General features: G+C 38.0%; 1 protein-coding gene across 4 annotated transcripts in view; it reads right to left on the bottom strand.

Moving 5' to 3' along the window:
* LOC124612510 (synaptic functional regulator FMR1) overlaps positions 1-16,848 on the bottom strand; it is a 237,528-nt gene that overhangs the window by 186,279 nt on the left and 34,401 nt on the right. For 2 of the 4 annotated variants that reach the window (XM_047140759.1, XM_047140787.1), the window contains exon 6: positions 13,703-13,774. The exons of 1 other annotated variant lie outside the window; for it this stretch is intronic. In XM_047140759.1, the coding sequence (XP_046996715.1) occupies positions 13,703-13,774 (72 nt within the window). The remainder of the gene's footprint in view (positions 1-13,702; positions 13,775-16,848) is intronic. One more of the 4 variants, XM_047140769.1, reaches the window with a different exon arrangement.

Below are 16,848 nucleotides of genomic sequence, written 5' to 3'. Positions count from 1 at the left end.
TGGTAACTGTCACACACTTTACCACAGGAAATGAATGTATTTTGTAAGCAGTCATCTTTGTAGAGCAACTGCATTTCCCAGTATCTTCCCAACGAAGAAAAGACAGCGAACTAATTTATTTACAACAGAGCCTTTGAGACCTATTTCTTACCCATAAAAATTGTTACAATAAGGTATATCTGAGTAAGCAAATTCCATTTGTGACTCACCGATACTGTAGTCATATGATACTACACTGAAGATCCAAAGAAAATTGTACACCTGCCTAATATCATGTAGGGCCCCCACGAGCATGCAGAAATGCCTTAACACGATGTGGCATGGACCTGACTAATGTCTGAAGTAATATTCAAGGGAACTGGCACCATGAATCTTGCAGGACTGTCCATAAATCCGTAAGAGTATTTGGAGGGGGGGGGGGGGGGGGGAGGAAATCACTTATGAATAGCATGCTGCAAGACATCCCAAATATGCTTAATAATGTTCATGTCTGGGGAGTTCAATACAGGTACATCTCCTTGGTAGTTTGAAATGAGACTCAACCGACTTGGCAACGTGTTTCCAGTCATCAACAGTCCAATGTCAGTGTTGATGGGCCAAGGCGAGGCATAAAGCTGTGTGTTGTGGAGTCATCAAGTGTATACGAGTGAGCCTTTGGTTCCGAAAGCCCATATCAATAATGTTTCGTTGAACAGTTTGCTCGCTGAGACTTGTTGATTTCCCAGCATTGAAATCTGCAGCAATTTCCAAGAGTGTCACTTCTGTCGCGTTGAACAATTCTTTCAGTCATCATCGGTACCGTTCTTGAAGGATCTTTTTCCAGCCACAGCAGGTCAGAAATCTGATGTTTCCCCGGATTCATTATAGACATGGTACACTCGTGAAATGGTCATATGGGAAAATCCCCACTTCATTGCTATTTCGGAGATGCTGTGTACCATTGCTCATGTGCTGACTATAACACCACACTGAAACTCATTGAAATCTTAATAACCTGCCATTGTAGAAGCACTAACCAGTTTAACAACTGCCCAAGACACTTGTCTTATATAGGCATTGCTGGACGCAGCGCTGTATTGCCTGTCCGTTTACATGTCTCTGTATTCGAATAAGCAGGCCTATACAAAGTTTCTTTGATGCTTCAATGTATTTTCCGCAATTTTGTGAAGCGCACGAGTTACATTTCTGTATATTTAAACCAAGTTTGCAATCTCTGCACTATACCGAAATATTACCAAGATCTGACTGGATACTTATGCTGTTTTCCCAGACTGTACTTCATTATGGATAACAGCATCAGCTGCAGACAGTCTCATTTCACTATTGATATTGTTTCCCAGTTCATTAATATACAACATGAACAGCCAGAGTCTTACCACTTCCCCAAACATGCCTGAACTTACGAGGAATGCCCGTAAAATAAGGTTCCTTTTTCTTTCTTTCTTTCTTTCTTTTTCACAGTGTAAAACATGTTTATTTCATGAATGCGCACATTTTTGGAAAGTTCACACTTTAATCTATTTTTCTATATAGTCGCCACTGAGGTCAATACATTTTTGCAAGCGGTGTACGAGTTTCTGAACACTCGAGCCAAAAATATCTGCCGCCAAGCCACACAGATACCTCAGAACCGCTTCTTCCAGTTCTTTTCTGTCGCCAAAATGTGTTCCACCCAGGTGTTTCTTCATGTCAAGAAAGAGATGGTAATCACTTGGGGCTAAGTCCGGGCTACAGGGTGGGTGTTTGCAATACCCCATCTACATTTTGCGATGAGCTCGTTGGTGGCTTTAGCGGTGTGCAGTCGAGTGTTATCCTGATGCAAACGCACCCCCTTGGGCAGCATACCCCACCTCTTGTTTTGAATTGCACGGCGCAATTTTAGCAGTGTCTTGCAGTACCTGACAGTGTTGGTTGTTGTACTGGTGGGCAAGAACTCGCACAACGACACCCCATTCCTGTCCCAAAACACTTTGTGTTTGTTTGAATTTTCGCGATCTGTGTGACTCTGGGTGCTTCCATTGTTTGGACTGGTCTTTGGTTTCGGGCGTGCGGTAGTGCACCCAAGTCTCTTCTCCAGTGGCAATCGAGTCAAGCTATTCCTCGCCATGAGTTCCAAGATCTTTAGGTTCTTGGCCCCCTTTGACATTTGTGGTCTTCGGTCAACATTCTTGGCACCCACCTCGCGTAAACCTTAGCATACCCTGGATGTTCCATCAAAATCTTGTCAATAGAAGTTTTGCTGACATCAGCGATCATTTCGGAGAGCTCACAAACAGTCACTCTTCGATCTGAGAGCACCGCTGCCTTCACTGTTGTGATTGTTTCATCAGAAACAGATTGCCGTCTGGAATGCTCCTCATCACGGATGTCAGTACGCCCATTCTTGAACACTCTGCACCATTTGCACACGTGTTGTACACTCTTACACTTGTCTCCATAGATTTTGCATAGCTGGGAACGAATTTCTGCCGGCGCAATGGTTTTTTGCAGACAGGAAACTGATCATAGAGCGCAGCTTACACCCAGCGGGTGAAGTGAGGGGAAGATCCATCACGTACGGCTGCCAAGCCAAGACTGAGCTACGCAGGCAGCTCGCTAGGGAGGGGATTTGGAGTGGGGGAACCAAGGTACTCCACAGAATTGCAGGGTCCACTGTAACAGCGCTTTTCAAGACTGTAGTGCCATGGGAACCTTATTTTATGGACAACCCTCATATTTCTCTAGATAGGCCAATCAAGATAAAACCATATACAGAAATCTTCAATTCGGTCACTTTTATCCTATATTCAATATCACCATGGCTTTGTTGATAAATATTGGCATTGTTTCAGCTAAATTCTTTTCAGAAAAGGACATATTGCATCTACCAGACTGCCTGGATCCACGGACTTACGTACAACATGTATCTCTCATAACACTATTTTCAAAACACATACTGGTTGGCCTGGGAAGGCTATTCATTGTTAAAAGATACCTCATTGCATTTGAACTCTGAGCATGTACTAGAACACAGATGGATATAAGTGAGACTGGGCAGTAGCCGCTCCCCTTCTTGAAGATGGATGTGATTTTTACTTTGTTCCAGCACTGGTCATTATTTTGCGTCGTCTTGAGATCTACCACAGGGTACTATAAAAAAGCGAGCTGACTGCTGGGTGTTCTGTACAGAAGTAGACAGATTCCAGGGGGGGGCTTGTTTAGTCTTTCCCATTTCTGTTCTTTCTGAGAACTACTGACACATACCTGTCTCAGTCTTCCTTGTAGCAGCGTTAGAACTAAACTGGAGTGATACTTCTGCATCTTCCTTTGTAGTGGGATACATGATAACTGAATTAAGGATTTCTGCTTTTGTTTTGCTATCCTAAATTTCAGTTCCTGTGTCATCAATGAGTGGTTGTACAATAACTTTAATGCCACTGACAGCCTTTATGTGTGACCAGTATTTCCTCATTTTCTGCAATAGATATTTTGATAAGATTCTCTTGTGGCAGTTGTTTAATGCATTCCTTGTTGCCCTTTCAAATTTATTTGTTTTTAACACAACATACACATTATATAGCCAAAAATTTAACTGACTCAGCTTTGGACTAATATCAATACAGTAGTTGAGAGAAATATACAATACAGTAGTTGAGAGAAATATACAATACTGATGTATTTCATCATATAACACATTGCTTATCACACAATTTTATTTCATCGTACTGGTTGGTAAATTTTTAACATGCTGGTATGCAAACGAGATACTACATGTGCATTCGACACAAACTGTACATATCTCCTGTGTTCACTTCTTCCTCCCTCTGTCTGTGTCTGTCCACCTAATCGTCTCACTGTTTTATCTCCTCCTCCCTCTGTCTGTCCATTTCCTGCAACATATCTCCCTGATTATATCCTATTCCCACCTCTATTCTGATGTCCATTTCACCTCTTACTTATCCAGTTACTGACCACCTTTACACGTTGCACACGCCTCTTACACCTCCCCCTCACACTGTCCATCCCCTACCTCCTCTATCAATCTCAACATGTCCCAAGCCATATGCTTGTTGGTCCGTGTAATCCCTGCAACACAATAAAGCAGTGCAATATTACTTGCACAACATGCCTATCATGCAGAGCAGATATATGTTGGAGCCAGAAAACTTTCTTGTCCCTGACATGCAGGCTGCCCTTCAAAGCAGGTTGATACCGTTACCACACAACATACCTCTCATGCAGGGCAGCAGAGAGAGACAGAGACAGAGAGAGAGAGAGAGAGAGAGAGAGAGAGAGAGAGAGAGAGAGAGAGAGAGAGAGAGAGAGTCGAGGGGGGGGGGGGGGGGGGGGTAGGTTTCTGCTCATATATCTCCTTTCCTGCTGGAGCTAGGGGGTTTGAGAAGACACACCAGAACCGCACACTGCTTTATATACGCAACAGAACATAGATGACAACAGAGTACATGTTGGTGCAGACGGAAGTGTTTGGGAGTGCACTGTTCCGGGGGGGGGGGATCAAAATCAGAAACTCCATAGGTGATACTGGTGAAGCTTGGGGACCGGTAAATCTGTTGGTGAAGAAGAAACATTTACTTCTTGCAAATTTATACACTAAGGATGATGTGTCCAATCCTGTTTATCATCAGTGAGAAACCTTAATAAGCAAGTAAGTAAACACTATGATAGATTTCTGGATGGTGGTATCCAATATGTATGCATTGTGTTTGTGTGTTGAGAAAACTGATTCATGGGTCACTTTGTGCAAACTGCAAGGTTTCTTTTTTTTTGTGCACTTTTTAGACTTCAATGTTTCTTAGTTTTTCAATCCCATCATCAGTGTTTACACAAATGTGTATGCAAATGTGCCCCTTGAGTGAAGTGATACGCATGAACGGGATGGAGAAACCATTGCATTATGATGTTAGGAAGTTAAAGATGCTTTTCTTGGGTTATGTGGCGAGTTTACACGGTTCATTTTTCCACCGTTTGCACATATTTTCCGCATTTGACTTATGAAGTTCATAATCTAACATCAAAACTACAGGGTCCAAAATGCATTGTGTATTTAATAAAAGACAAAAATTTGTGACTAAAGGTGGTTTTTAATTCATACTTCCAGTGTAATAGCAGTAGTTTTTATCTTACAATAAAAGCTAGTTCTGAAATTCAGACAGGTCAGAACAGCAACATTAAAAAATTTATATTGCCTGTAATATCAGTACTGTAGATTTCTCTGATACGAAAAAAGGAAAAGAAAATTATGGATAGTTTCAGACGCCATCACATGATATTCAGCATATTCATGAGTCATCAGCTTGTCTACATTTGATTTTTTTTCAGTTTCTTACAAGCTATAGACTTGAATATAGACCAGTAACTAAGGAAAAAATTATGTACTCGCAAATTTTTGTACAGTGGTAGGAGGGAGTACGATGAGCAACATACTATAAATCCCGACAGGTAGAGAGAGAGAGAGAGAGAGAGAGAGAGAGAGAGAGAGAGAGAGAGAGAGATTTAAAGTTCTTTTTATATTTTTTAAAAATATTAGAAGTAGTGTTTTAATGACACAAAATTGACATTTATTTTTAAATGAACTGGATTCAGAAACAGTGTGTAATGAGTTCAAAGATAAAAGTGCGAGGGAAAGCAGGTCGTCAGATTGTGGTCACGCACTTCCTTCCTTCCTGGATCTGCAAACTGAAGGAGTAAGCAAATATATACATCCCCCCCCCTCTCTCTCTCTCTCTCTCTCCCCCCCCCCCCACTATACTAACCCTTGCTGGTAATGTAGTACGCAGACACGCCCGAGTGGGAGGGGACGGGGGTGTTCAAGTTAGCACTACATGCTATGAATTACTAACAATGCTAACACAAGAAACACATATGGACAAAATAAACGTAAATTTCGCAGACTGTTCTACAATGCTAGAAGCGAAATTTATTCTAGTCATGAAGTAAAATAATTTTATTGCTCTGGGAAAGGCAACTCCTCCACCCCCAGTGCCACTCAGTTTTCCGGTTACAGGCAAACTATACTTCCCCAAGATTTTCCTGTCCAGTGCTGTTCTATAAGCAGATGAAATAACTTCACTCAACCTGTGCTTGTGTGGAGGAATTATTTTCAGTATATTACATGCTTACTTATTTCCAGTTAGTGAGCTATTATGTGAAAAAGTTATACAACTGGAGCTATGAACTGTTTACTAAATTGAAGAGCCTGCCTCAAGTTTACTGTCCTGTCAGTACCTTTTCAACAGTGTCAATTTTATTGCCTTAACTATCAATGGGTGGAACACTTTTCACAGTACAGGGCAGCTATCAAATGAATCGCACCCACTTCAGCTCTCCAGATATTTGACGAGGCTCAGAGTTTTAAATCGGCTCCCTCTGGAACGGAAGTATGTCACTTAAAAGTTTTGGAACTTCACACTTTTAAACACAAGTCAAGCAGTCCATTACTGTAGATTACCGTTCTAGAGTGTAACATGATCAATCCCGTTCCATCAGACATATTCACACCCAGCATGGAAGGTATCCCATGCATGTGGGTAAGGGCTCCACTCAGTGCAGTCCACTTTACAATTTTCAGCAGTTCTTCAATGGAGGAGATTTGTGCCATCTAGTAATAACTCTAGGGTGAAAGAAATGTAATTTTCTGGCTATTCATTAATTCATCACCAAGTGGCTACTACATAATTAAACAGCTTTACAAAACACTGTCTGAACAGACACCATCAAGATGTCACAATTATCAATAAAATTCCTTTCCCACCGACATCAGATATATCAACACTTCTCAGCCATTGTTGATAGGAACATAATTTGCATAAAAGCTCAATCAGTAACTGGAAGTAACTACTCAGTTAATAAACCGAAACTGACCATGCTCTATAAACATGAGCTTAGTGAAGTTATTTTGACACATAAAATAATTAGACAGGAAATACTGGGGATATAGATCGTATGTAAGCTGGAAAGAGCAGTATTTGTGGTGGTGGAAGTCACCTTTACCAGAAAACACCTGCGTGCAGAGTGACAGACTTCCCCCTCTATCAGTGTGAAATAGTGTGCAGATATTTACATAGAAGGTCTTGTACCCTCCACTGCCCCTCCCTCGCCCTGTTACAATTTTGGAACACAATTTATCGCTTAATACAGATCCACTGCACTTGCATATGGTACATACATTTTTGTTCTTAGCCCACTTCATTTAAAAATTAATGTTTTATACCATTAAACCACTATTTTTAATAATCTGCATTTCTCCATTCCTTGCAACATGGAAACTTTTACCCCAAGACAAAAACAGAATAGGACCTTTCTTGTAGGAAGTATATTTTTATTTTGTACTGGGTAACATTTTCACTAGGAACTGCAGTTTTCTAGTTATTCAGGTGCTATTACACCAAATGGCACTTCTATGTCTTGAGTGTGCACTCCAGTTTTGCTCCATATTAGTTGTCAATGCATTTTCACCCAGTCTGCATTTGGCAGGAAGGAATGAAGTTAGTCATCATATGAACAGAATAAAATAATCTGAATGGCAAGAAGAGACTTTAATCCCTATTCTGCTAAATATGATTCCCATGCTCCAACAACAGCACCATCTCACTCAATTTGAGCATGGAAACTACGTAATATAGAAATGTACATTAATTACAATTACCAATTGTGAACGCCCCACTGAAGCTGCAAAACTAAACACAAACTAAACTCCTCCGGAACAGGCCATGAAGGCCCAATGGTACTGACTGGCCACCATGTCATCCTCAGCGCACAGGTGACAATGGATGCAGATACGGAGGGGCATGTGCTCAGCACACCACTGTCACGGCTGTATGTCAGTTTCAGAGACCGGAGCTGCTACTTCTCAATGAAGTAGCTCCTCACTTTGCCTCTCAAGAGCTGAGTGCACCCTGCTTGCCAACAGAACTCAGCAGACCAGATGGTCACCCATATAAGTGCTAGCCCAGTCTGACAGCGATTAACTTCGGTGATCTGACAGGAACCAGTGTTACCACTGCGGCAAGGTTGTTTGCTACTGATGCTCCGGAAACTTCCTTAAATCCATCGATGTAAAAAAGGATTTAGCACTTTCATAGACAATGCACACCCACAGCTTTAAATACAGTGGTACCAAAAGGTAGCATGTGAAGAATATTCAACTTACAACATGCAGAAATATAACATTACATTTACAGCAAGTGAACTTCACAAGGAAATAAGAATGATTTTGCCTCTTTCCTACACTAAACATTTTACCAATGTTGTCAAATGCGCTTGTTTTATAATAAATTTTCATGCCAAACATAAGGGGGAAAGCAAGCACAAAGATAATTTTACACTTAGTTGAGTAATCCTTTAACATTCAATGTAAGAAATTGTTTTTCCAACACCGACAATTGAAAGCAGTAAGAAGACTTCCAATGTAATTCTCCTGACAACATAACTGTTAGATATAGAATTCAAATGAGCCTTTACGTGACATTTATTACAATTTCATCTAATTTTAAGAGGGGATTGACACCCTTTGTTATGCCACTTATTTGCAGATTACTATTTCACTGTCATGGAGTTTTGCTGATGTATGGTTTGTGGGGTGTTCAACTGTGCGGTCGTAAGTGCCCGTACAAAGTCCAATTTTTACACAGTACATTTTTTCTCACAATCCAATGTAGCCACAGTCACAAATGATGATGATGAAATAAGGACAACACAAACACCATGTCCTCTGCCGGGAATCGAACGCAGGACCCTGTGATCCAGAAGCAGTAATGCTAGCTACTAGACCACAAGCTGTAGACAGAGTTTTGTTGATTCTGTGAATTCAAATTTGAATGAATTCTCTTAAGGTAAATGATTTTAAACAAGTGGACTGTAAGTGGATTAATACAACAAACAATTTGCAACTCATCTAAAAAAAAAAAAAAAAAAAAAAAATATATATATATATACAACCTCGTAACAAGTATGAATTATCACTCTATTGTACTCACAGATTCAGAGAAAATTAAAATTCTGTTTAGCAACAAATCAACTTCTGTTAGTATCTGAAGAGCATGTTTTACACACACACACACACACACACACACACACACACACACACACCCCTTCCATTAAACTTCAATAGGACAGTGAGAAATTTAGAATAGAAAGAGGAATCAACATAGATTTCATATAATCAAAACTATGATCACATATGAAAGAGGACATTTTTATTTTTTGATCCTTAGACTAGGGTAAGGAAGACGAACTACATGTTAAACACAACTGAAACATTAATTTTCCTGACACTTGACAATTGCCTTTGGTGTAGATAAATTTCAACAATAAATGGAAGAACTTAAGTCTGAAAGTGGGCCTGGCAAAAAACTGTAAGACTAGAATTTTGAATAACTGAAAGAGAAAACTTGTAAATACATGTTTACAATTACATCTTAGAACCAGTTTCATTTTTATGTTTAGAGTAGATGAAAAAACCTGTATGGATACCAGAAGATTAAACATGGCCTCATGTGATTCTGGTAAACTGAATTTGGTTTCTAAAACTACACTGCTGTGTCAGAAAAGCAAGTATGCAATCAGTTTGTATTACCAGTTTCAACTTACAGCAATGAGACAAAACTTTAACATTTAAGAACTCCGTATAAACCCTTTAACAATGGAGAAATGTATATTAGAAATTACTAGGAGAAACAAACAAATGGATCAGACGATAGAGTGGAATGGAAGACTTAATTTTGATTAATGAAAATGAAATCCTGTAAGGTGGTACAGGGTAGGTGAACTGAGGCATGGCAGACAATCTAATTGCAGGTGGGCCTAGAACATTAGGAAAATGTGAGAGCTATCACCAATAATGAAAGGGTATTACCAAGCATAATACTATAGTACAATCTTGTGCCCAGATGAATGCCAATGACCGCAATCTAATATTATAGTACTCAAAGTGTACTGTATACCTGGATGTAGCATGAACTAATCTGACAGACTAATGAAAGACATGTTCTAGTCTAATGTAAAAGGCCTTCATGACAGTTGCAATAGCTTGCTGTTAAAGTCATTAGATTTATTTATGATGAGAAGGTTAAATAGTGACAATGCTGACAGATGTCATGGAATGTGCAAGTAAAATGTTAAAGTTGGGTGAGATGATGTGTAAATTAACTGCAGAAAGAATATGATGATGTGTGGAGTGAGAGCCAAGTATTTAACACAAAGAAGCAGCAGCAGCAGCAGCAAAAAATTCATAATACATATATAATTAACAATATGGATAAATACCTTATTAGACAGCAGTTCCTGCAAAATTACGAACAATACAAAGATACGGTAACTGAAGAAAACTTCATAAGTTAGGTTCGCTAAAATAGCATTTTATTGCACGACTGGTTTTGAGAGAGCCATGCTATGATCTGATCTTATGCTTTTGAACTTTTCCCAGACTAACCATGTCAGGAGTATACAACACTAAGGTATAGCAGATTGTGAAAACTTTACAGCTTTAATCATACAGAGCTTTACTTAAACTAGTAAAGAAACTGAGAAAAATTGTTCTGTCTATAGGATTTGGTTTTAGAATGAGTCAGAAGAAATGAATCCAATGTGGTAAGGGAAAGTGTTAAAAAATTCGTACCACTTTAAAATTATATGAAAAACTGAGACATCACAATTAGAACAACTAGACGGAATGTAGATTCGAAGAAACTGCATTCTGAATACGTGTTGTCAGTGTGCAAGGAGTATTCTCAAACGAAGATTGTGATAGCAATCTGCTTGTAACACTGGAATGTAAACTTCTTGGACATAAATGACAGTGTTACCAGCTGGTCATATGTCCAGTTCACTATGCAAAGTAAAAAATACATGTACTGTATCCATTTTAGGTAATGGTGATGGTTGCTGGCTTCAGTTCAAAGACTGGCTTGATGCAGTTCTCAACACACATCTGCCCCGTACAAGCCTCATCTTTGCACAACTACTGCACTCTACATCCACATTAATCTGTTTATTGTGGCCACGAATTTGTCTCCACTTTCCTTCTTTAGCAGATCAACTATGTCTTATCTCAGACGTGACTTATCAATATATCCCCATCCTTTTAGTCTGGTTGTGCCATAAACTATTCTCATTTTATTTCACTTTTTTTTCAGTACTTACTCTACCAACCTTCAGCATTCTTCTGTTAATACCATATTTCGAAACATTTTCTTCTGTATAGTTAACTTTTGACTACGCTGTATGGCTGCAGTCCTAATAAATATTTCTGTAACAGACATTCTAACAAATTGATTTTCGACTTTTACATATTTCACTGCCTCAGGGAAGTTTATTTGAAAGCAGTATTCTCTATCCTCTCTACTTCCATCTTCATCAGTTACTTGGTGCCCAAATAACAAAGCCAGTCTACTAATTATAGTGTTATTTCATAAACAGTAATGGAGAACTGTATAACATTTCCTGTAAATCACTAAATCACTGCATGCAAACCAACTACAAGTGGTCCTCCTCTGTGATATAGATAAAATAAGTCAGCAATTCATTGTTTTGTTACTTAGTTCACTACTGCTGGAACACATGACAAATTCTGAAAAATTTGTCTTAACATTGTAGAGCATCTTACAATGGACAGCATTTCATTGAATACAAACTAAGTCTGGTCTGTCAGCTCATACAATCTGATCAAATGAGTGGCCAGATTTACTCACTGTCTATAAGAGTTAGGGAGTTGGGAGGCAAGGAATCTGAAAACTTTAATAATAACCTTTACCAACTTTTTGGAACCTGTTTAAATGAACCCTGATACTGAATCTTGGAGAAAAAAAAAACACCCTAAGGAGTGTACACCTTTGCAAAGTGAAACTGAAGCCACTGTTGAAAAACCACACAGTAGACTGTTTCACTAATGGTTGCAAAAACTGAACTTCAAAAGAGGGGTAGGAAATATTCTATCAAAAAGATGTTACCAAATATTTCCAAATGGTCCAAGTCATCCTTTTATAGGTATACTTAAACTCTTACTAAATGAGTGCAAAAGCAAACATTTTGGTAAGCACAGCCTTATTTTAAGTGCAATGATTGAGCACTGCTGGAGTAAAACTTCATTGTTCAGCAATCTGTAGACTTTTAGTAACAGTGAGAAAGTAGCTTTAAGGCCTCATACATAGTGTCAAGTGCAGTTTTAATCACCTTTGCTGTTGGTAGTGGCAGCAGTAGTAACAGGCAGAGCACTTGCGTTTTTTCTGCGGTTTATTTCATTTTCTTGATCTGTCCACTTAACACAACCATGATGTTTTTAGTTACCGATAAGAAAAGCCTTAACTTTCATAAACAGTTGATACAGTACAAAACTATTTGGTTAAAAATCTGAAACACTAAAAGGCAATGTTGTCCCACATGGCCTCTCATGTCTTTACTGAAGCACTGAATCATACGTATAAGGTATTAAGATACCATTGAAGTTTCTGAGCTTTAATGATTATGACACACTAAAATCTTTTGGGAGTGTAAAATATGGCAGTGTGTTAGTATAGAACATTAAGTACCAAATAATGCCACACTGGCTATTGTGCCAGCAGACTGCTTTATGAACATTTGTGGTGTCACTACAGATTAAGAACTTTAATGTTTCCTACAACTAAAAGATGAGGTCAGTTATGATTCTTTACTGAAAAAGTACATTAAATTAACAACCAAATTTCTACATGAAAGTTTCTTAGCCTTGTCTTCCACCAATAAAACTATTGGAAGTCTCACTCAAGAAATGTTTTGTTAACATAACATCTGGTTCACACTGTAATTGAGTCTGCAGAAGAAGATCCCTCGACAGTCGTGGGCAAAATGGTTGTGTTGCAAGTTTACCTCAACCAATCACGTAACACATTTTGTACACATCTCTACGGCAATTTCTGTGTTGCTGGAGCTCTACAGATGACATTTCGTCTGCAGCTGTTTGCACTTATCAGTTGAAAGGTGCCAACAGTGTTGCCACCTGTCAAAGATCATATTTTGCCGACTACTGTATGTTTCTGGCCTAAATGGTTACAGTAGCCACATCTGCAACATCCAATCTAAAGGACTGAAAATATGTTCAGCCATGCTGTAGCCTGACCATTTAGCTCAAACATTATTTTGGCCAAGGTAAAAGGCATGGTTACATAACACAAAAGGTGCAATATACATACTCAAATAAAAAGAAAATATTGGCCCTTGATAAATACCTGAAAGACAAGAGATGTGAGTTATGTTGTATTATTACACACACTAGCAACACTTAAGAAGCCGTTCCAAAACGGTGTTTCAGTAAGTTTCAGTTTCTCACCATCAGAGTTCAGATTGTAGTACACAAAAATTAAATAACAATGACAAAAACCTAATCATCTCTTTAAATAAATAATATACTTGTGCCAGAAACATTATTCTAAAGCCACATTCAACCTCTGAACTGTCATACATTACACAAAAATGGAATGAATGTCATCTCAAGTTAGAAATCATACCGTTCTCAGTATCAGTGTTTCTCAAACTTGTGGCAGGCTATTCTATAATGTTTGCCATTATCACTAACCTTTTAAATTTCAGACAGCATTCTACCGCAAACTACAAAAAGATAAATTTTCTGATTTATGACAAATTATTCTATGAGCTTTTCTTGTTCCAGAAGAGGCATGCATTGTTTTTAACAGACAGTAAGAAGGCCAAATTGTCAAATGTCGCGCCTCACCTTGAATTTGCTCTCAGCCCTGCCTCATAGTTTGAGACACGCTGATAATTAAAGTTTGAAGACCTAAATCTGCTGAAAAGAAAAAGAAACCTCTGATGAAGCGACAGCATTAACACTAGTAATAAATTATGAGAAACCTAACACAAATGACAGAAGCTCGTGATCTGCCACAATGTAAGCAAGAGACTACTAGAAGTCAATAATGAATGCAGCGAAATGATGTTATGTGATGATTATGTGAGTCATTTATTTCACTTTGAAGCAAATATTACATTTTTCTCTTGTAACAAACATGGCTACATGAGAAAACTACGCCAATTCTCCACTCACAGGCACATTTTGCACCATTTCTGCCATACCATCTACTGCAAGTAACTGTAAAAAATGATTACTATCTTAATACTCCCTGCTAAAAATTTGAAAAATTTGCAAAGCCTACAAAATGTGGCATTCACAAACTATGCATTCTTAATATAATGTCTGATTACGAGTAACCACATATATTACCATTACCAAGTACTAATAATTTTGCCTAAAATGCTTATTCATAACTATTGCAAGTTTCAGGTGTCTCTCTCTCGCCCCCCTACACACACACACACACACACACACACACACACACACACACACGTTGATTGAAATATTTCAACATTGAACTAGAAGAGAGAGTGTTGGTGGGAAACTTGTTTTAGCACCACCACAAATAATTTGTTGCAATGAAGGTTAAAAATACCCACTGCCATGCTGTGTCATGACATATGCTGCCTTTAATGGACAAGTATAGTTTCAAATATGTATCCCAGTTAGCTGCTGTGAAATTTTAACAAATTTGCAAAGACACAAAATACTATGTAAATGGTTGTATTGACTGATGTTGTAGTTACAGTTACTACATTAGACATTACATCCCAGGAATCATTTAAGCAGCTTTCTTGAAAAGCATGAAACTAAAAAAAAGGAAAAATGTAAAATAATAAAAATCAGCATTTTACAGTAACCTTTAAAGGTACGTAAAACCACTACTGCCATTTCACAAACAGAACTTTAATACAGAACTTCTGGCTTTTACTCAGTATTTTTTTTGAGATGATACATAATCCCATCTGAGCAATTTGGAAACAGACATATGGCTCATACAACAGATGGTTAATTTTGCTTCAGGTAAAAGCTCTGAAAGAAAAAAAAAAAAGAAAAAAAAAAAAAACACAGTACCACTATCATTTTATATTCTCAAGAATATAATCAATTTCCATATATGTGTTACCTGAACAAACTAAATATTTAAAAATTTAAAAGTATGTGATAACTGACAATGTTGTGGCATAGGGGCAGTGCGTATTAAGAATATGGTGTGCTGAACGCAAATTCAATGGAGACTTTACAAATAATAAATAACAAAAACAGGATGAGAATGTCACTGGTGATAAGAAAAATATCAATGTAATGTGGTGCACAACTAGCAATAGAAATTTTTATCTGAAGTAGGATACAAACATAACAGTAACAATATTTTTGATAAAATGTACTAAAGACTTTTAAAATTGTATCTTTAATAACAACAGTATGTGTACTACAAATCTTTAGGAAAGACAGACTGGTGTGAGAAAATACTGCTGAAAGTTTGTACACAAGAATTTTGGGTGAAAAAAGAAAGGTTCCACATTACGATGATTGTTCGTGCAAAATGATATATGGAACAGGAAAGTAATTAATTAGGCTAAAAGAGCTAGTGTGTGATGGAAGAGGTTCAGTGAAGCAATATTACCAGTGACAGAACATAACATCAATCAGTACTTTAGAATGGCAACTGACAACTCTCAACAAAGGATTCAAGACTATCACTAATTTAATATAAAATGAGTTCAACCAAAAGGTACTGACACCACAAAAGTATTCACTGACTAACCACAGAAAAAAATACCAGTATTATAAGTACTTCACAGAGATGTAAACATCTAATAATACAGTGTGCATAAACATTTAACTTTTGGCAGCTGTTCCAATTTTGCTAATAGGATAGCAAATTTTCTCTCTCACACAAATTCAGTCATTAACTGAATTTAAGTACAACAGCTCATGATAATCTAGGACAATTGTCAGAAACTATGTAGCAGTGTGTTGAAAAGGCTAGTTTTCAGACAGGATTCTGAAAAATTTATAAGCATAAAATTTCAGTAGCCTTTTGGACAGCCTATGAATTACAACTGTCAAAAAAGTGGGCATCATGTGTTAAAACTCATTGGGGACTGAGGTACTAATGATGCAAATGGTCTCTTCACAAACAGAATATAGTACCAGAGAGTAATTAAAGACTTTCACTGTTAAGAAAGTGTCACTGTCAAGGCAGTTTATATGATTTCTGTTTTGTTTTAATACGAGCCAAGGAGAGGAGCACAAGAATCAAGGATGCGGTGAGAACAACAATTTATTCCTATGAAATGAGGAAAATGTAAGTAGTTGGAGATATAATTGGAAAATCTCATCCGGAATACGAAGGAAGCCCTCTTCTGCAGACAGAAGAGACTTTCTGGAAGGTGTGATCCCGCACAGATCAGGAGAAACTGCGTGTCTTTTCCATATGGGTGACAAATATTCTTCTGTGGACCTGCAACAGCCCCTGGAATCTAACAGTATGACAATTCTTTGTGGCATAATGCAGCTGAGTGGGTGGAGGGGGGACCTGAATTGTGACGCCTATTTAACTGTATACATACTTTGTAAGCTTCACAATATATTCTGAGAAATAATGAGATATTCTGTCTGTACAAAACATCCATCTTATTTTGTAGTGTTTACATCACATACATAATTTATAATTTCAGGTGCCAAATCTTCTTCGTCTACTACTACTACTACTACTACTACTACTACACAAAAAGGAGCCCACTACTTCAGAACAAACTGATTCTTGCATCACCTCAATTACATATCTTTTGCATTTTCTTTTAAAAAATGCTGAACTGCCTAGATACACTTCTCACTACTGTGCGTTCATAGGAAAATTTCATGGAGTTTCACAAATCAAACATATATATAACTGTCACAGGAAAAACTACATACTCTAGTAATTTAACCCAACTATCCCTTCATTCCTTTGCTTTGCTCTAACCACCCCTTTTTTCCATTCAAAATAAAGTCATCACAGA

The sequence above is a fragment of the Schistocerca americana genome, chromosome 1 (genome assembly GCF_021461395.2).
Source record: "Schistocerca americana isolate TAMUIC-IGC-003095 chromosome 1, iqSchAmer2.1, whole genome shotgun sequence".
In the NCBI taxonomy this organism is placed as follows: Eukaryota; Metazoa; Arthropoda; class Insecta; order Orthoptera; family Acrididae; genus Schistocerca; species Schistocerca americana.
Note: the sequence above shows the minus strand (reverse complement) of the source record. Positions and strands in the feature narration are given on the sequence as shown.